The sequence below is a fragment of the Tupaia chinensis genome, unplaced genomic scaffold (assembly GCF_000334495.1).
Source record: "Tupaia chinensis unplaced genomic scaffold, TupChi_1.0 Scaffold000646_1, whole genome shotgun sequence".
In the NCBI taxonomy this organism is placed as follows: Eukaryota; Metazoa; Chordata; class Mammalia; order Scandentia; family Tupaiidae; genus Tupaia; species Tupaia belangeri.
In genome coordinates this window covers 282,272-304,079 of record NW_006160167.1, presented here as the reverse complement: position 1 = coordinate 304,079, position 21,808 = coordinate 282,272, and the positions used below count along the sequence as shown (strand labels likewise).

Here is a 21,808-nt window from a genome sequence, read left to right as displayed (position 1 = left end):
TTTAAAAAAAAACAGTTCCAATACTTCACACACAAAACAACCCACTGAAATCTCCAATTTCCTAGCACTATCATGTTATAATAACAAAAAGACATGAAGCCTATATTTGGGACAATTAAGAAAATTAAGTTTACAAATAAATTTATTATTCAAATTCCAAAGCAAAAAAAAAATCTCAGGTTTAAAATCCTCATCTACTGGGAACGATCATATAGAAGACATTAAATAGCTAATACTAATGAAATACTATCACAATACCAGAATCAACTAGTTTGGCAGATGACTGATGCACATTAATAGCTACTAGGCAGATGTGACAAGTTTCAGATTTATAACTTCACTTATAAGATAGCCCATCCCTCTGTCTAGTTTGCTTAATTTTTCTTAGCCATGAAAGGGTTACCTTACCTCCTTGGGCCGAGGGGTCAGGACCAATCAATAGGCAAGGTGAAAGAACTGTAAGTGAAGATGATTGTCCCAAATGCTTCAGAGATTTCTTTTTCCTCCTGGAAATAAACATCCCAAGGTCTCCATTGCACTTTTATTTTAATGTAATATTTGGGACAATTGTTCAAAAGGGCTGTTATTTCCCAATTTAGTCTGAGGTCATAATAAAACAAGAAAAAAAACAGTGTTGGGGATTTCAGTTTCTCACCCTTATCATCAAGACTCACTGCCTCCCATCATCAATATTTATTGAGCATTTACAGTGTACTAGGCACAATAGAACATACAGAAAACATTGTCCCTGCTCTTGAGGAGCTTACATTCTAAAAGAAAAAAAAATACACCTCTTTTAAAATGGCAATTTTTGTTTGGTGTTTTCTGCAAAGTACTGAGGAAATATTCTGTAGGGTGAGCTTTGGGTATAACTTAGCCCCATCATTATTTAGAGAATACGGGAAGAGGAAGGATTTTAAAGGCAGACAATGACAGACCATTCAGGATAGGTAGGGCTTACAGGGAGATAAACACAATCTCATCAACTAAGGAGAGATTTGCTGCAGTAAATAGGATGAGGGAAATAGTTTGTGGGATGCAAGCAAAGGAAGCAGGGTTATCTTAGACATTGAGTGGAGCCAGAAAATTCATGCGGCCTTTTTCCAAGTACACGGCCACCAAGTAGGAATGGTTGGTGACAAGACAGAAGGCTAAAAAGGGAAGGTAATCTTGTGCACCTGACAAATAGGAAGAATAAAGGATCAAAATTGAAGGCAGGCTATAAGAATATCAAGAAATCCTTAAAAACAAAAGTGATTTGGAAGCACAAAACTTACAGTTAATGCTACCCAGTGTCATGATGGGCCAAGAACATTGTGGCTTCCTAAGTTAGAAAATGCCATATACCAAAATTTTAAATGGAACAACACATTATTTTTTCCAATCAATCTTCCCCTCCCCCAGAAAAACTAGCAATTCCGTATTTTTGAGGGGAGGAGGGAGAGAGAGGGGAATATGAGACATGGTTGGGAACAGTAGTTATATTAGTAGTATTGTTGTTATGATAAACTTTGTATTTAAACTTGATAAAAGCCCATTAGCTGCCAAGAGGGAATAAGGAATAAATTTCCAAAAATGTACAATTTCTTTTAGAGAAGTTTTATACAAAGATCATATAATAATAAAGGGGTCAATTTATCAAGAGGATATCATTGTAAATACATGAGCACATGTACTATTTGTCGGTCTTTTTTTTTCATTCATAAAACTTTTATTCCACTTACATGAACTTAATACACGTGTTCTTAACAATTATGCTTGGATTGTTCATGAAAATTTCATAAGACATTAAACAAAGCTAGCCGTCAACTCAAGTTATTTCCCTGTGAACTATTTTTACAGCACATGCATGTTAGGCAAGTATCAAACTAAAAAAAGTGAAATACATGGGTTGTTTTACTGTCGGTTAAATACATGGGTTGTTTTACTGCTGTGCTTGATATACATGAAATAATGGATATCAAGCAATTCATTTTTACTGCATCTTTACTTTTACATTTGTTCTTAGGTTGCCTAAAACATTTAAATACAAATAAAATGAGTGTAGCAAAAATAATGAAAGCAAACAGCAGGTAACTTTACAAATAATGGAATGTGAACCGTTTCTGCACTTATCCAGAGTAAATTGGGTCACAACTTTGTCTAAAAGAACACTTCTCAGCTGTAGTTAAAGGTGTGCACATTGACATTGAGAATTCCACAGATACACATGGCTCAGCATGCAGTATCCACGGGATGTCTGTTTCTATCACAGCCTTCTAAGTGCTCCCAAACCTTAAAGTACCCACAATAATTACGCCTGTGACCGGAACCAATTATCCCTTTTATTCCCCACCAGGACAAACCAATATGTAGGCAGTTTTCTTTGCTTAGACATGGAAGCAGTTTTAACACTGGCCCTTGTGAAGCCACAATGTACCAAAAGTACTACGCCAAACATTTATAACTTGTATAAAATTCCACATCCCCATATTGGCCACCTCAAGATGAAAACAGATAACGCCCTAAATGTTAACTGGCTCTACTCCCCTAATATTAAACATAAAAACCACATGGGAAATATAGAAATTCAAATAGAAGTAACATAAACCTGTCATAAATCGTAAACAAAAAACTATTTGTGGGACAGCATGGATGACAAATGGTCTACTGTGTAAATTTTAGAATGAGGCAGACAAAAATTGGAAGGCCGGTTAATTTTCCCCTCCTTCTCCTGCTTCAGCTTCATCTCCTTGGGTATCCGATGTCCACAACTGATTTAAAAAGAAAAAAGGAAAAATATATGAGGTAGAGACCCAACACAATAAAGTCTCAAGTTCTACCTTTAAAAACGTCATCATTGCAAACCAGAAAAAAAGTAAATTTAATTAAAAAAAAAAAAGTCAGACGGCCAGTGCGCTGATAGGGAAGGGGAGTAAGGGGAGGGGGAGAGGAGGACATGCCACAATCTCTTCTCCATCTCTCTCCCTTTGGGATTCTGGACACTAATGGACATACACTTGAGTGTTTTACAAGCCACTGGGTGGTCTGAGACTCAAACTGTGCAGTTGGTCATGTGGAATCCAGATCACCAGGCCATGGGTTAGCCCAAACACCCCTGATATTAAAGTTAGTTAACTGAAGTGCTTATTTCATTTGATATAAAGTTTACTTCATTCTTTAAAACTCACAAGTTTGCAGATAGTGCCCAACTGGACTAAAATAATTTTAGGAGTTTAATGGTAATAATAATAATGAATATGTACACAACACTGTTCAAACCCCCCCCCCCTTTTTTTTTCCCAAAACTCTTTTCATCAGGCCAGCTGGAGGCAAGGTGGTTAAGGCAGCTGAATCTAACAGGGCTGATTATGTAATTCAAGTCCTAGACCCAGTGGCTTGAAAAACATGCCAGGCACATGCATGTCTGAAATGCCAAAAAGAGAAACAGAGAAGGGATTGAAGCATGACCATGGGGGCGGGGAGGCTTTCTCAGTCTCCACCCTCCCACACCTTCTGTCTCTCAGGCAAGCTCAACTGCCCTCTAGCAAATGAAAAAAGAAACAATGCTCTCTACAGAAAATATTCAAGGCTAGAATGCTGAACTGGCTTATATAAAACTGGCAGTGGATCTGAATAAAGACAGAAGTAAATTGTGTAAAATGATAACACAGTCCCTAAGAGAAATTGGCCCTCAAACTAGGAAAAGCAGTAACATTAGACTGTAATCTGTAATTCCTGATACATAGCAAGGTGCCTGATAATTTTTTCACCTAAACCTTAGAACTTCAGATTTAATATTTATCTGAAGAATAGAAAATGCTAAGGAGACATATAAACCAACTATAATATGTGGGCTTTATTTGGCTCCCACGTCAAGTAACAAATTTTTTCTTTTAATCAAAAAAACAACGGAATTCAAGTATTATTTAGCTATTTAGTATTATTAGAGAACTACTGCTGACTTTTTGGGTATGATAATGGCATTGTGGTTCTTTTGAAATCTGAAACATGCCAAGGACAACCATGACCTTCCATAAATAAGTCATCTTAAAATAAGAGACATGGTAGAAGTCTAAAACTAAGAATCACAGAACAATTTTGAAAATTTATGGCAACAATAGATATGCAACTAATGAATGTATATTTTTATTCCTTGGTTTATTATTTCAGATGCTATAGTCTTTTTCAAGAAAGGGTATTATATTTAATAAAGTCCAGAAATATTATAATAAAAACATCTCTCCAACCATATCAACCACTAACACTGCTGTGTGTACTTACTGTCAAATTGTCTCTCAGTAACTGCATTATTAGCGTGCTGTCTTTGTATGACTCTTCACTTAATGTATCAAGTTCAGCAATGGCTTCATCAAAAGCCTATGATTTTAAAAAAAGTACATTTCAGTACTCAAATAATAAAGATAGTCAAATTTCCACATAATGGTTAAAATACATACTGTCTTTGCAAGAGAGCAGGCTTTCTCTGGCGAGTTCAGAATCTCGTAATAGAACACAGAGAAGTTCAGGGCCAGACCCAATCTGATAGGATGTGTGGGCTGCATTTCCTTTTTGCTGATTTCAAAAGCTTCTTGGTATGCTTGTTGTGACTGATCCACAATCCCTGGATAGATAATAAAACACACCAAAATGTAGTCATCAAGTTTGCATTTCATTCTCACCCCTCAAAACCAAATCTTTAATATTCCTCCTCTATAATATTAACCTTAATTGAAAAAAGACCCTTGATGTTTTAAAATAATTTAAAAAGTCTTCTACTAGAACACATTAACCATTAGTCAAGATAAAAAAAATCTCATCATTGGGGCTGGCAGGTGGTGTGGTAGTTAAGGCCGCTAGACATGGGTTGAGTCCTGGAACTGGCAGCCTGCTTTCTCATTTTCTTTCTTTCTCTTTCTGTCCCTCTCTGGTCAATCTATAATAAAGTTAAGTAATTCTTAAAACGAAACAAAACAAACCCACTTTTAATTTAAAATAATTAGTTTTGTGGGCCAGCAGGTGGCATATGGTTAAGGCGCCAGATTCCCACTAGCTTACCACGGTTCAAGTTCTGGACCTGGCAGCTTGCTTCCTCACTCTCCCTCTTTCTTTCTCTGGCCAAACTGAATAATAATAAATAAATAAAATAAAATGATGAGTTTGTGATATGCCTCAGTTTTCCTGTGACCTGTTTCTTAAAATTTTAAGAAAACATCCCTGTACACAAAAGTGGCTTTTCAGAAAGCACATATTTTAGAATACTAACATTAAGCAGTAGATATGTTCTCAGGACTGAAAAAATGAGTATTATTGCTCCTTATCCAGTGCTCTTAGCAATTAAAAAATGACTCCCCTCCCAAATGTTTAAACTTCAAAAAGACAACTTCCATATTATTTTTATACAGGTTCAACCAATAGGTTTGAAAACAGTGTACCTTTTTTATCATCACCAGCAGCAACCTCAGCCAAGTAACGGTAGTAGTCACCTTTCATTTTCAAGTAGAAAACTTTACTCTCTGCTTGTGAAGCATTGGGGATCAAGAACTTTTCCAAAAGAGACTAGGGAAAAAAGATAAAAGGCACTTACAAAACTGAAAGAATGTGCATGTCTCAAGAATGTACTACAGTCTAAGTAGTAAAACTTTAATTCACAACATTGCCAATGATACAATTGGAAATGTAACAGGCTCATAAATTTGTGGTTTAAAAGAAGAATGTTTTGGGCAGCAATATTAAAATTTTTAAAGTTAGTGCTCAGCTCACGATTTAGGAGCATAGAATACCAGTCCCTGACAATGGTTCTCTCACTCCCTCCCACCCCCCCCGTAAGTGTGCTATAGCAACCCCCGTAAGTGTGCTATAGCAATTTAAAAAAAAAAAAATTCCACTTTTCCATGAACTTCCTGAAGTCTCCTAATAGATGAATCTTGGGTGACTCTAACAGCAATATTATGTGAACATAATGTGCACTACACCACAGAATCCATGCCAGAGGAATCAGAACATCATTAACTTCATTTATTAGAACACAATTTAAGTAAGACTCAGATCTGTTCAAAGTAAGTTATTTCAGTACTAAATTAAGAATCTAATCAAGAGTGTGAGAAATAAGAATTTGAAGAGCAAACCTTTAATCCCAAACTGATTTTTAGCTAATAAAGACTCAAGTTTACAGATCACCATAGACAACAGATGGTTAAGGTGCTGGATACTACCACAGGGCTGACTATGGTTCGAGCCCCAGACCTGGTGGCTTGCTTTCTCACTTTCCCTCCCTCTCTTCCTGGTCAAAATAAAACAGATGAATGAATGAATAAAATTAAAATAATTCTTTTAAAAAATTAAATGTACTGTAATTTTACTTAAACTTGTGACAACTGGGGCCAGCAAGTGGCGTGGTGGTTAAGGCACTGGACTCTCACATGGCTGATGATCAAGGTCCAAGTTCCAGACCTGGAGGCTTGCTTCCTCACTGCCCCCCACCCCAAGTATACATGCCCTACAGCAAAAACAAAAAAAAAAAACAAAAAAAAACAAAAAAACACAAAACCCAACCTATAACAACTTATAAACTAACTTATAAATCTTAACATGTTATTAATTTACCCTAGGGCAGGCCCCATCGTACAGTGGTTAAGGGAACTGGATCCCATATGGCCAAATACACAAATCCTGACAGGATAAAGAAATAAAGATGGGATTATGGTATGCCCGTGCAGTACTGGGGGGGTGCTTCCTCCCTCACTCTGGCAAGTGCATGTACCCTCTGACAATTTAAAAAAATGAGATCACTTTATTGTGAGGTAAGAAGGCTCACTAAACTAGTTTTGTTTTTTCTTTCCCCTTTTCAGTTAAGGGGAGGATAGTAATTCTAGTAGAATTAAAAAATGTTTGGAAAAATATTCACTCTCAGGCCAGCCAGTGGTCTTGTAGTTAAGGTAGCTAGATCCCACAGGGCCAAATGCATGGTTGAGTCCTGGACCTGGTGGCTAGGAAAATAAATGGGTTCGTGTGTGTGTGTGTGTGTGTGTGTGGGTGTGTGTGCGCGCGCCCAAAATCCCAAGAGAAAAAAAAACAATGAAAGAGAAGGGATATGGCATGGCCATCTCCATCAGGGGATGCTTTCTCACTTTCTCTCTCCCTCCCTCTCTCTGTCTATGGTAAACACATGCACACTATAGCAAATTTTAAAACAAACAAAAACGTACTCTCACCACCCCCAACTCCCTCCTGCTAAGTATAGGTATACTCTAGTAATCAACATGAAGTCAAATTTCAAATAAGTGGAAGCCAAATATATAAATTCTTACAAAGAAAAGGGGCATCTAATTCTTGGCTTCTGTTCTAGAAGGCAGTTAGCCAGTAATCTCATTACAGAGCACTTACGCAATGTAAAATAGTTTAAAATGTGCTTTTAAATAAAAACTCTAACTCTGTGTCTTCACCCATTATGTTCAAATGGCATGTGGGTAAAGTTTTAACCCAACCTCCTACTACACCTTACCACTCCAGATATCCACGAAGTGGCAGTAGGGCCAAGTTACATTATATTATAAAAAAGGGCTGGAGAGATTGGAAATGCTGGTACGGTGGTGGTAAAATAATATTCTTTAAGGCTGACCCACATGGAAAGGTTCGGGGTCTGCATGTAGAGACCTCTTTCAGTACTCCACACACAACCCTGATTCAGGATTGGCTAAGGCTGGAGGTAGATTGTGAAACCAAGACCTTGTTCAGGGTTCTTTCTTTCTCTCTCTCCCTGACTCATAGAAAAACATAAATCTTTACAAGTGGGTCAGAAGTTAGACAAGTCAAGCTGAAATACTGTTTTCTGTGATTATTAACTTACATATGATGATATTAGCCTGAAGTCAGGACAGCTTTTTGGTTAGGATAGTAAACTCTACTATATCACACCCATATGTATGTATGTACTCAACATTCTCTTTGGTGCAACTAATGTTTCAACACTGCTCTTAACCACCTATATGGTTGCTCTTTAGGAATCTGCTTCAAATAACAGAAGACAAATCTACTTAAAGTATCAACAGTATGTGGATTTTCCACTGTAGGAACAAATGACCAGGCTTTTTCAACTTTTATATATATATATAAAGTATTATTCAGGACCAGCAGGTGGCGTGGTGGCTAAGGCAACCACATGGCAGACCATGGTTCAAGTCCTGGACCTGACGGCTTCTTCCTCACTTTCCCTCTTTTTCTCTGGTCAAATTAAAAAAGAAAAATAAAAGAAAAAAAGAAAAAATAAAAATAAATATTTAAAAAAATATTATTAATCTAACAAGGGGAGGTAATATATGCACAGTGGCTTCGGGGTGAGTCTAGGTTTCAATTGTGGCACTTTACACACTGTGGACCTTCATAAAGTTCAAAGATTTGGTTGTTTTCCCTTCTGTAAGGTAGGGGTTATAACTCCCACTTCTCAAGACTGTTGAGAGAAAATTATAGGTAAAGCATTTAGAGTAAGCAGTTAAATGTTTACTTGCCATTATCACTATACACCAGACACCATGCTAGAAGCTAGAAACACAGTATTTAGTACCTCATAATCTAGCTGTAGAGATAAAGTAAAAGCACAATTCCATCTATTACAATACTATAGAAGCCAGCTGGTGGTGTGATGGTTAGGGAGCTGGACTCCCACATGGCTCACTACAGTTCCAGTCCAAGACCTGGTGGCTTGAGACTCACACTTGGTGCATGAGCATATATGCCCAGAATCCCAGGAGGAGACTGGAGAAGGGACTGTAGCATGGCCATAGCCCCAGGGGGTGATTTTTCACTTTTCTTCTTACTGTCTCTCTGGCAAACACCTGCACTCCATGGCAAAAACCTAAAAACATACTTTAAGAAGTATAATATTGAAAGATGCTATGTACAAAATTCAGAAATCTCTATGTAATTACTTTTCATGGGGAAGGGCATGTTTTATTTCTGATTTGCTAGGCAAAAGGTTAAAACCAAATTAGGTATAACATCTAACTGAAAAAAAAAAAAGCACAATGTGATTAAACAGAATTCACAAATACTAATTATACAGGAGAAAAACACAGGGTTGTTTAATGAGGACTCCATATACAATTCAAGACAACTGGGACTGTTCTCTAGGTCTCTTAAATAAAGAATTGTCAGCAAATGCTATGAATCCTCCATGGAAGCCACCCAGGTTGATATTTTAATGTCAACACATTTTTATATTCACTCATTCTTCAGATTTGCCACTGTGCTAGGCATTGATAAAGTAATGGACAAGGTCTCAATGTGGAGCAAGTCTCTAAGTCTGTGGTAAGTGGTCACGCAGAAAAAAAGTGAAACTAAGAGTAACACTGAGGAATTACGTTCTTCACTGTCAATGAGCCACTCCACCATGGATGCAGAAATCAAGGCCATAAACATGCACCCTTACTTAAAGAGTAAATCAGTTGTTTCAGATTAAAATTAAAGCTACTCCATAAAACTTATTTAGGTTATCAAAGTTCTTCAGGCAAGGTGTCAATGAATGCTACCAGAATTAGTAATCTATCCTTCATGATTAGTAACTTTGGTATCTCTAAGAATGTTTTATTTTACATTGGGTAATGTTTGTTAAACTAGGAAGTGTCCGAGAATTAAAACAGTAGATTAAAGACTAAGTTTAAAGGGATGGAGGGTTAATTAACACTTCGGCTCAAAGAGCTGTTAGATTTTCTCCAAAGGTGGCCTCAACCAATTTCCTACCAACCTTGTTCATTTATGCCATTCCTCCATTCAAGAGGTGGAGTTTATTCCCTCCTCCCCCCCACCCCCCAACTGGCTATTTTTGTTGACTTGTATCAAGCTTCAACCAACAGGAGGTTGTGGAAGTAATGGCTATTATAGTTCTGAGCCTAATCCTTAAGAGATTTGGAGGCTTCCCCTTTTGCTTTCTCGGAGTCCTGAACCAGTAAGTAAGAAGTCAAACAACACTGCCAATGAAAAAGGCCAACACCAGCCTTTACCACAACCAGAAATCAAAGACAAGGAGGAAGATTCAGTATTACATTGTGCGGATGAGACCAAAGTTAGAGTGTACTATTTCTTTAAAAATGTACCAATCAGGGATCAGCAAATGGCATAGTGGTTATGTCACATCACTGGACTCCCACGGAGTCAACTTCAACTGCAGTTCGAGTGTGGTCCCAGCAGTTCTAAACTCATGCTGGGCAGGTGCACACACCCAAAGTCCCAAGAGGAGAATAGAGAAGGGACTTCAGCATGGCCATGCCCCTGGGGGATGATTTCTTGCTTTCCATCTCTCTGGCAAGCACATGTGCTGTACAGCAAAAATCTCTTTCAAAACAAAACAGAACAAAAAACATATCAATCAGGATAGGCACTAACGAACTGGAGTTAGAATGAATACTGACACTAGAAAGTATCATGGAGATGGAAGGAATAAGACATGAATGGCTCAAAGACGAACTAAATTTAGCAAGCCTAGACTTCTCAATATGAAAACCTGTAAGTAGTCCAAAACTACAAAAGGCTGACTGCTCACAATTCCTCTCTCCTCACAGGTGTAAGGACCACTAGGGTTCTCCCCCCCTCCCCCCCCATTTTTGTCATAGGGCCTGTGCACTCAATGGAGTGGAGACACAGAAAGACAGTAAGAGGAAAAATGAGAAATCATCCCCCAAAGGGGAATGGCCACACTGCAATTTCTTCTCCTAGGATTTTGGGCATGTGAACATGTGGATTCGAACTACAGTCAGCCATGTAAGAATCTACTGCCATGACCACTATGCTACCTGCTGGCTCTTACTTGGGTATTTTGTAGAAGATATTGATAAATTAGATATGTTCCTTTTCATCTCTAAGAAAAGATACAGAATTCACTGAAATTATATGAACAAAAGAGATGATAATGTTTGTTATTTTATCAAACTGACTATAAAGTATAAAAATTAAAGCTAACTTTCCAGATTTGGAAGCCAGAGGAAGGAGGAAAATGCAGAGGGCTGAAAAATTAAAATGAGAATAAGGGAGGAAGGGGAGAAAGAGGGTTGGCCCTATACTGCAACATTTGGTGCTACATGTAAAGAACTGGATCCCACATCCGAGCCCATGATTCAAATCCTGGCCCTGGTGGCTTGTGAAGCATACCAGGCATGTGGGCATATGTGCCCCAAATCCTGATGGGATAAAGAAGTGGAGGTAAAAGGATTGCAGCATGACCATGCCCCAGTGTAAGGTACTTTATCACTCTCTGGTGAGCAGAGTCTGACAATAAAACACAGTTTCAAAAGGCTGCTATGAGATCTAAATCAAACTATAAACAGAAGGCACCAATCACAGCTCCTGACACAGAGATAGCAATTGCCTTACTGGTGCTCAGTTACATGTAAAAGTAATATTTAAAAATCTGCTTTAGTGCTGCTCTTCTACTCTCAGTTTTAGTAATTTTGGGTTCAATAATTAAAATTTGTGTAACTGGAAAAAGCAGTAAGATATTACATAAAAAGTGTTTATTTAATAACAGAATTAAGTCATATAAAAAAAGTACCTAATACTTTTTTTAAAAAAAGATTTATTTGTTATTTTTTATTTTGACTAGAGAGAGACAGGGAAAGGGAGAGAGCAAGCCGCCAGGTCTGGGACTCGAACTGCTGTCAGCCATGTGGGAATCCAGCACCTTTGACCACGACACCACCTGATGGCCCCAATATCTAATATCTTTAATACTTTTTAACAATTTCATTTTTCTTTTGAGGTTTCAAAATCTTAATGAAAAATTTTAAAGAGTACCATTTATCGACACAGATGCTTACTGCCAAAATTTAAAACCCACACACACTGCTTACTAGCTATCTCATCTTGACAAAATTCTGAAATTCCTGAGCCTCAGTTTTCTTACCAATAAAACGGGAGATATTAATAGGTAGACATGATACACAAGGTGGCTCTAAGGATTAAATGAATAGCATTTAGAAACGTCTGGCACATGGTAAACAACGAAATGTTACTGACCTTTTTGGAAGGTAAAAAAATCTAATCTGAACCACACTCTTTAAACTATTTTCTTCCTATAAGTACTATTTACATTAATCAAATTACCTTAAGAAAAAGTCTGCGCTATATTTAAAATGACACCTTTATCATCTCTTGACACCCTTATATAAATTATGTTAAAAAAAGCTATTATATTCCTCCCAACTATACTTTATTATCTCTCTCTAAACACTTGAGTTAAGTGTACTTACTAGAACATTTTATAGGGAAAAAAAAAAAACCTCCACTAAATAGTAACAACAACAAATGTTTCATATTTATGGTGTAAACCTTTCAAAGAATTATTTTATTTAACTTTACTTAATTATTTGAATTTTATCAAAGAGGGACAGAGTGAGAGAGAATGAGAGAAAAGTGAGAAAGCAAGCTTCCAGGTCTGGGATTCAAACTGCAGTCGGTGAGAGTCCAGAGCCCTAAGAACCATACCACCTGACAGCTCCTGATTTAGAATTTCTTCATCTCAAGACCCCTTTATACTAATACAAATTATGGAAAGTGTCAGAAATCACAGTAGTGCATGCAAGCTTTCCAAAGTTTTCATTTTTGCTCCAAAACTTCAATCTATCAGTGTTACAAACACCATTTGTTTTCCTTGAAATAATAGGCTCACTTCACTTAAGATGTCTGCCAAATACCCAAGCCTGAATCACCAGTTTGTCTACAGTTCTCTCAAGTAAAAAGAAGGTTCCAGGAGAAAAAGTAGCTAATTTAGCAGAGAATTCAAATAATCACAAGTACTTTTCCTATAGACAACCACTACACTTCCTATTTTGCCTCATAGAAAAAGATGACTGTGTAAGAGTTATTACTAATTTTATGGCTTTAAAAACATTAAGTAAATCCAAAACTTTCTTTTCTTTTTTTAAGGACTTGCCATAGGGTGTGTGCTCCCTGGGAAGGAGAGAGAGAGACAGTGAGAAGGAAAGCCACTTGCAATCTCTTCTCTTCCTGGACCCTGGACATGCGCACGTGTGTATACACACACACACACACACACACACACACACCTGGCATGACTGTCAGGCTGCCAGGTACAGGACTCGAACCATGGTCAGCTATGTGGGAGGGAGTCCAGTGCCAAGCACTCAACCATCTACTGGCCCTAGGATATTTTTTAAACTGATGCATGGTGGTGAAGAACAGGATTACCAGTATGGTATTAGTACTGCTTCCTTGATCAGTACTAAGGAATCAGCAGTTTTAGTGGCCCTTGCTTTCACATCATCAAAGAGGTAAGAGAGTCAATTAATGACCAAGTAAACCGTCATGAAAATAACTAACCTCAAGGAGCACCCGCCCTAAAGGACTCCCAAGTCTGCTATCACTTATAAGATCTATTGGTTTAAAGTAACCTATGTTATGTTGTAATCGTATCTCAATAAAACTGAGAAAATTAAAAAAAAAAAAAACTCTTTGCTAAATAAATAACTTTCAATATATATGCCCCAATGTTTTCTTTAAAGCTAACTCAAAACTAATTAGCTTCATCTACATGGTCTATACTGATAGGGTCTAGTTCATAGTTAACTGAATAAGAAAATGAATGAAGTATCTGTTGAATACTATAAAGACATAAGAAATTAAGTAAATTAAGGGGCCAATGGTGGCATGGTGGTCACATGGCCCATGGTCCAGTTCAAGTCGAAGACCAAGAGGGTTAAGAAACAGCCCAAGTGTTTGTGTGGGTGTACACCCAATATCCCAAGGGAAGAATAGAAGGGACTACAATGTGGCCATCCCCACTCCTTGCGGGGAGGAAGAGGGTACTTTTTCACTTTCTCTCTGACTCTGGCATGTCCATGTGCCCTATAACAAACTTAAAGAAAAAGATGAAAGAATAAAGTGCCTGCCAAAATAACACAAAGCATAAAATCTACACCACAGTACACATATGGGTACAGCTTATAGGACAGCAAGTATATGATACTACTGTTCGAAGGATAGAATTGTTTGCTTGGCACATAAATTCCCAAAAGGATACACAAAGTACTAATAGATATTACCTCTGAGAAGGCCAAATGAGGTCACAGCAGCTTTTGTTTTTCACTCTATATCCTATGCTCAATAATAGCTAAATGATTATCCAGAGCAATGTACATTAAAACAAAATTTAATCATGGCTTTGCACCTTTAAGTTTCACCCATATGTACAGCCTATTCATAGAACAAACATCCACAAATACTCAAATATTTTCGGTACTCAAATATTAAGTCCTGCCTGAATTACAATATAAACATAATTTGAATGAGTTTATTTAAATAAACAAAACATAAATTTTAGAACAATCTTTAAGGATATTTTATTCAGCAACCCAAAGACTTTCAGGAACAGTCTTTATCTAATCTTCAACAGATTTATCAAATTTTAAAAAGTTTAAGACAAAACATGATAGAAGTTACTGAGTTTGTCAGTGTGTTAGACCATGAACAATGTTCTGCTTCCCTGAAAACCTAAAGAGCTGTTTATTTAAAATGACATGTGCTGGGTCAGTCAGTAGTGCGGTGGTACAAGTGGCTGGATGCCACGTGGCCAAGGGAATGGTTTAAGTCCTGAACCCAGTGGCTTCAAAATATGTAGGTGTCTGTGCATGTGTGCCCCAAATTCTGAGAGGAGAATGGAGAGGAGACTGGTGTGGTTACCCCATCCCCACCCCCAGACAGTGCTTTCTCTTCTCACTTTTTCTTGCTTCTCTCTGGCAAGAACTTATAGCAAAAAAATCCAAAAAACAAAAAACAAACAAACAAAAACCCCTCCAAAAAAAGAAAAACCCCCACAAATATTTGGGTTCTGCACTAGGCATATATACTCAGAAACAGCAGCAAAGGTCCCTCTTGTAAGCTTCAGGTTTCTATGTAATAACTCTGCAGGAGGAGAGGATCAGAGACAAATCCAGCAGTAATAGGGTAAGAGGACATAAAGCAGCAAGAGTCCGTGAAAATCAGGAGACTAGAATTTTTTGGTACTAGGTCTGCCACAAAGAGGTAATTATGACCTGCCTCTTCATCCCAATCTTCTTGTATTAAACAACAGCACTGATTTCAAAAACCTCCCTTCCAATTTTATCCCAGGAATAGTTTTTCTAATGTACAGAGCCCTACAGCATCCCTTAGATTTCTTCAAATTTAAGGTCACCTTCTTTCCCTTCTTCCTTAAAAGGGAATCAGAGAACTTACAGACTAACAGTCCTTAGACTAAACCTAAAATATTAAGAACAAGAACCTAATTAAAATGTAGTTATTTATATATTTACTTCTGCCCTAAAGAATGGCCACCTACCACACACTCAAATTAAAGCAGTGGGCTATGTGCTGTGATTTGGATTTGCCTTATAGAATATAAAAAGCTACATAATGAAAAATGACTCCAAATGAAAAGTATAAGTTACAGAGCTTGGATATTTTCTCCTTTGAGGAAGTAACTCATTAATTTTAAACTGACGTAACAGTTGGGAAAGTACTTTAGTAAAATAAAATTAGCCCATAGCCTTTGACAGAGTAATCATAATTACAGGGCATTTTTTAAAATGCAACTGCTTACATAACAGGCCAATACCAAATGCCTCCTAATATGTCACACCGAGGAAAACATTATCACTTCCAGGAATTCTTGCCAAAAAAATACACACTAGGAATTTAACCATGAGGAATCATCACAGAAATCCTAATGGAGGAATACCCTACAAAATAACCAGCCAGTATTCTTGAGACACAAAATCAAATGTAAAGTATGGTCCTAAATGCAATTCTGGACCAAAGGAGGAAATTACAGTAGTATAATTTGTGAAATTTAAATAAGATCTGTAAGGCTATATTTTATCAATTATTTTATTAGTTTACAGTTCTGATAACTATATTGATGTTTATATAGTACGTTAACATTTGGAGAACCTGGTGAAGGATATATATGGGAAGTTCACGCTATTTTTCCGACTGTTTTCTAAATCAGAAATTATTTATACCTTTCTGTTTTCATACATGTTTCAAATTTCCTTACTGGGCTGGTATTTTGTATTCAGGAGAGAAATGTCACAAAAACAATGATGCATTTGTAAACAAAAATATGAAGGGCAGAGAAGATTCTCAACTTTAAGACTATTAACAGTAAATAGCCTCCAAACATCAAAGCAAAAAAACCAGCCCCCAGGGCAAGCTAGTGACATGGTGGTTAAGGCAGCTGGATCCCGCAAGGCCAACTATAGCATCAGAATCCCAGACTGGTGGCTTGGGGGAAAAAAAAGCTGGGCATGTGTGCCCAAAATCCAGAGAAGAAAAAAAAGCTGGGCATGTATGCCCAAAATCCAGAGAAGAAAATGCAGAAGAGATTGTAGCATGGCCGTCCCCCACAGGGGGTGTTACCGTTCTCTCCCCCACTACCACCAGTGAGCATACCATATCCTATGGCAAACCAAAAAAGTCAGTCCCTAATGAGACATTTACGAATTAAAATTTGAAAATACAGGGACCAGTAGATGGAGTAATGGTTATGCCGCCAAACTCCAACATAATCAACCATGGTTTTAGTCCTAGACCAGACAGCTTAAAACTCATGCTAAGCACATGTGTGCGATGCTCAAAATCCAGAGAGGAGAAGAGAGTAAGGACTGTGGTGTTCCTCCCCGCCCCCCCCCTTATTTCTCACTTTCTCTCTCCAGCAAGCACACTTGCCGTCATACAGCAAAAATCTCTTAAAAATAAAAAGCTGAAAATATAACTAAGTTTACCTTTGATGTGACCTCAAATACACAAGTGGGAGAAATACCAAGTCTCTTCTCCGATCCATACTTCTGTTAGCTCGTTTCCAAGAACACAACAGATGAAAAACACAATCATGCCTACCTTCTTACAAAGCATGAATAATATCAGTAGTTAAAGGAAAGATAGCAAGAAATTCAGGTATAAGGGCCCTCAAATATGATTCTTGCTATTTTCTTATTTATTTACTTCAGAGATTTTTTGCTATAGGGTATGTGGACTCACCAGAAAGAGGGAGAAATGGTGAGAAATCACCCCTCAGGGGGACAGTCACATTGCAATCCCTTCTCTTCCATTCTCCTCTTGGGATTTTGGGCACATGCCTGGTTTGAGTTTCAAGCCACCAGGTATGGTACTGGAACCATGGTTGACTACATGGGAGTCCAGTGACATAACCATTACACTATCTGCTGATTCTAATATAAAGCCCCCAAACACAAAAACCATCTATTCCAATTAAATTAAATTTTTTTTTTTTCTTTCTAAGAGAGATTTCTGCTATAAGGTGTGTGCACTCAGTAGAGAAAGAGAGAGAGAAATCACCCTCCAGGGAGGATGGCCACGTCACAATCCCTTCTCCATTCTCCTCTCAAGATCTTGGACACGCAAGCACATGTGCCTGGCACTGAGGTTTAGATTGCCTGGTCTGAGACTCAAACAGTGGTCAACAACATTGGAATATAGAATGTAATCATTATGCCATCTGCTGGTCTTAAAAGTAATTTTCTTTTAATATTCTATAAGGGACTAAAAATATTATGCTTACTGTGTAATCTAATGTAAGTTAATGAACTTCTCACTTTCTGTCTTCTTGATCTGTTAAAAACAGAAAGCTAGGCTGGGTGTTTAATACTAAAATTCAATGATTCCATAAAATTAAACTCCCAATTTATTATTCAATAAAAAACCTCAGAATATACTCTACAAATGTAATTTTCATAATCATTAACAGGATAAAATTCAACTCCAATTCTCCAGCACAATGTAGTTTACATTTCTAGTCTTGGACAATCTCTTGTACAGTGAGAATTTTCCCAGAAATTTTACTTCATTCTGTAGCCACTGATCCTTTTATCAGTCCCAGATCTCTGAAGATTCTAAACAAAAAAGCATGCAAAAAAGCTATTTGTTGGGACCTAGGCCACCTATCAATTTGGAAATTTGTCTCTTACACCCCCTTGTGGCTGGAATGGCTTCCAGTCTCTAAAAAGCAACTGTTTCCAATCTATTAAAAAACTGCTTCATCGAAAATGCAATTAATATAAAATGTATTCATTATGAATAAATCATAAAAATTTAAAGCTGCTAGTAGACTTAGGTGGTACAGCAGGTATTTGCAGACATTGTGACTTTAAAACTACACTGTAAAAAGGTGTTCAGTAAGTAAGGTACCACAGGAAGTAACATAGGAAGAGAAGAGCTGCTTGACTTTAAGGACAGAAGATGGAGAATAAAGAAGATTCTAATATCTTAAGTAAACGTATCTTACATTAATAGTACACAGAGATTCTTTACACTTTCCATTTTAAAAACAAACACGGAATGTGATAAAGAAAAGGCATATAAAGCCAGGCATTTAAATGCTAAATTGAGGTTAAACTTTAATTATAATTCCTGTTAAGAGTAGCTACTCCTTAATTTCTGTCCAAAACCACAAAGATAGATAGAAAGCTTTAGACTGTTATAAACTGTTTTTTTAAAAATCAGTCAGGTGAAAGGGTTAGCAGTAAGTACAACTTTAAAACTACTGAATAGGGGCGGATAGTTGGCATGGTGGTTAAGGCAGCTAGACTCCCACATGGCTGACCGTAGTTCGAGTCCCGGGCCTGACACCTTGCTTTCTCACTTTCCTTCTCTCATTTTCTTTCTCTATCTGGTCAACTTCAAAAAATAAAAAATAAAATGACAATAAATAAAATGATAATTTAAAAAAACCCACTACTGGAAAAAATCCATTTTAGAGACTTGCCTGTCTTTGGATCCATTAATGCTAGCTAATTTAAGAGAGTCAACAATTTTAAAATATCTAAGAACAGATTAGTACAATAGGAGCTGGCAGGTAGCATGGTGGTTAAGGGTGCTGGACTCCCACATGGCTGACTGCAAGTCCCAAACCTGTGCCTGCTTTCTCACTTTCTTTCTTTGTCCCTCTCTGGTCAAATTAAAATAAGTTAAATAAAATAATTCTTAAAAAAAAAAAAAAGTAATTACTTCCTGAAGATTAAAAGCAAAATGGAACAGAGTACGAAAAACAACTTATTAAGCAAAAAGTGGTAACTGTTCAAAAGCTGGGTACTCCTAAAGGATTCTTCTTCCCTGTCCAGTGCCCCTTTTATAGATATTAACCTTGGCTCGGGCTGACATTTCTTATAAATCAAGGTCTCATTTCTAGTATTTCCATCACACTGCTTTTAAAAAATAATCTCACTTTTATTTTCAAACTTGTATATGCACCTCGTATATTATGTGTAAGCTGCCTAGTGGGATTATGGTTTTGTGCATGTGTGTGCGTGCACATGTATGTGTGTGTGTCATAGGGTAAGTGCACTTACAGGTGTTAGAGAAAGTAAGCAATCACCCCCCAAGGGGATGGTCATGTCTTCTCTTCTCCTCTCTGGATTTTGGGCATGCACACATACGTGCCAGGCATGATTCTTAAGCTACTGGGTCTGGGACTCAACCATGGTCTGACATGTAGAGTCAATGCCTTTAGCGACCACCACCACGCCAACCACCTGCTGGCCTCGATACATTTTAGTTTCCCTTTATTTTTATAAATATTACATAAGAGTACAAGTTTTATCCCTGTGATTCAATTTAAAAAGCAGAGCCTGATAATTCCCTCTATCAGATGGGAACAAAAATACCAGATGAAAAAAATCATGACGTATTCTCAACAAAGAGCATGATCAGTTTGGGATACTTTATTTTGGAGCATTTTCCAAACACAGTACTAAATACCCAACTGCTGAACTGAGCAGTTAGCAGTGGTGAGGTGGTTAAGGTGGTTAAGGTGGCTGGATCCCACAGTCAACTGGAGAGTTCAAGCCCTGGATCTGATCCAGTGGCTTGAAAAACATGTCAGGTACAAGGGCATGCCCCAAATCTTCAGAATGGACTGTGACATGACCATTCCCCCAGGGCGTGATTTCTCACGTTCCCTCTTTCTCTAATGAGTGCCCACACCCTATAGCAAAACTAGAAAATTTCTAAATTGAAACTTGTTATAAGTACATTAACGCCTGCTCATACAACTTATCCTCAATTATCATTTCTACAGAAGCAAATTTGCAAGTAATATGCTTTGAGTGAACTTTTCATTGAGCGTCTCCAGATTGAATATGGTTCAGTTATGTCATTCTAAACTCTTGTTTAATTATATTATAAGAAGCAAAAAAAAAATTATGAGCTGACAGTTCATGAGTCTTGGATCGACAAGTAGCTCTTTCTCATAAAAGCATCTGTATGTAATTAATCACTTAGATGAGAAACATTCAACCCACCACTTGGTAATATAGCTAAATTTTTTTTAAGAGAGGTCTTTTTTTTTGGGAGGGGGAAGATTTTTGCTGTAGAGCATATGTGCTCTCTGGAGAGACAGAGACAGACAGACAGAAAGCAAGAAATCACCCTCTGGGGAATGGCTATGCTGCAATCCCTCCTACTCCATACTCTTCTTGGGATTTTTGGGCATGCATGCACACGCACCTGGCATGAGTTTTAAGTCATGGGGTCTGGGACTTGAACTACAATCTGTTATGTGGGAGTCCAGTAACATAACCACTACACCATCTGCTGGTCCCGGTAATACTGCTAATTTTAGAAATCTAGCTCCTGGGGCTGGCAAGTGGCATGGTGGTTAAAGGTGTTGGACTCCCACAAAGCCGACCATGGTTCAAGTCTCGGACTTGGCGGCTTGCTTTCTCACTTACTCTCTCTCTCTCTCTCTCTGATCAAACTGGAAAATGATAAAGATAATGATAATAAAGTTAAATAATTCTTAAAAAAAAAAAAAAAGAATCTACCTCCCAAAAGTTGCTTGTAAGTTGAGAATTAACATACCCAGTAAAAAACTTTTATAATGATATCCTAACATACTAATTCAAATAAATGAAATTTCAATACATTAAATAGTGGTAACTCTGGGCAAATTAAAAACAAGATCTTTCTTGGTGTTTAAGACTCAAGAACAAACATACACTTCTTGACCCATTGGACAGGTCTTTATTTTGGTCTACTTAACTTTATAAATCAACATTTGGCTGACAATCCTTATATTCTTTCACTTCTGTACTCACATTTTTATTTGGAAGAACAAGAAGGCCCACAACATAGTCCATCAGAAGACATCCACAAAAGCTTACATTATTAAAAATGCTAGAAATCTATTCCAATATAAATAAAAGTGCAGGTGCCACACAAAAGGGTCTTGTAAAAAGGGCAACTAATCAAGTTATATTCATCTCTATCTTTAGGCTTCAGTGTCCAAAGATCTCCATGTAAGAAAAGAACAGCAATAGGAAAAAAAAAAAAAAAAAGAAATCTGTCAATTTAATAAAACTGTATTCTACACTGCACTACTATATTATGCCTTATCAATAAATGAAAAAAATCAATAACCATCACTGTCATACACTATTGCAGCAATTTTCACAAAGATAAAGTTTTTCATCATAGAAAATCACGGACAAGAGAAAAAGAGGATGACCCACTGCACAGAAAGTAAATAGTAAGGAAGAAAACTACTGAGATAGGGTGGCAAATCACATAATTTCTCCCAGGTCAAATTCAAATTTGTGCCAACTAAAAATATTATTATGCATAATGAATACAGTGCATTTTACAAGGTAAATTATTGCAAAGAAATGAAAGAACAGAGCCAAGCTGAAAACGCTGGGCCAGCCAGGTGGTTAAGGCTGCTGGAAAAACATGCTGGGTAAGTGTGTGAGTGCCCCAAATCCTGAGAGGAGAATGAAGAAAGGACTGTAGTGTAGCCATCTGCCCTGAGTGCTTTCTCATTTTCCCTTTC

General features: G+C 37.4%; 1 protein-coding gene across 1 annotated transcript in view; it reads right to left on the bottom strand.

The window, feature by feature from the left end:
- Nucleotides 1–2,071: 2,071 nt before the first annotated feature.
- YWHAZ (tyrosine 3-monooxygenase/tryptophan 5-monooxygenase activation protein zeta) overlaps nt 2,072–21,808 on the bottom strand; it is a 28,613-nt gene continuing 8,876 nt past the window's right edge. Inside the window, exons 3-6 of the mRNA XM_006159697.3 lie at nt 5,415–5,538; nt 4,440–4,603; nt 4,264–4,359; nt 2,072–2,753 (exon numbers count right to left, since the gene is read on the bottom strand). Of these exons, the coding sequence (XP_006159759.1) occupies nt 2,694–2,753; nt 4,264–4,359; nt 4,440–4,603; nt 5,415–5,538 (444 nt within the window). The 3' untranslated portion in view covers nt 2,072–2,693. The remainder of the gene's footprint in view (nt 2,754–4,263; nt 4,360–4,439; nt 4,604–5,414; nt 5,539–21,808) is intronic.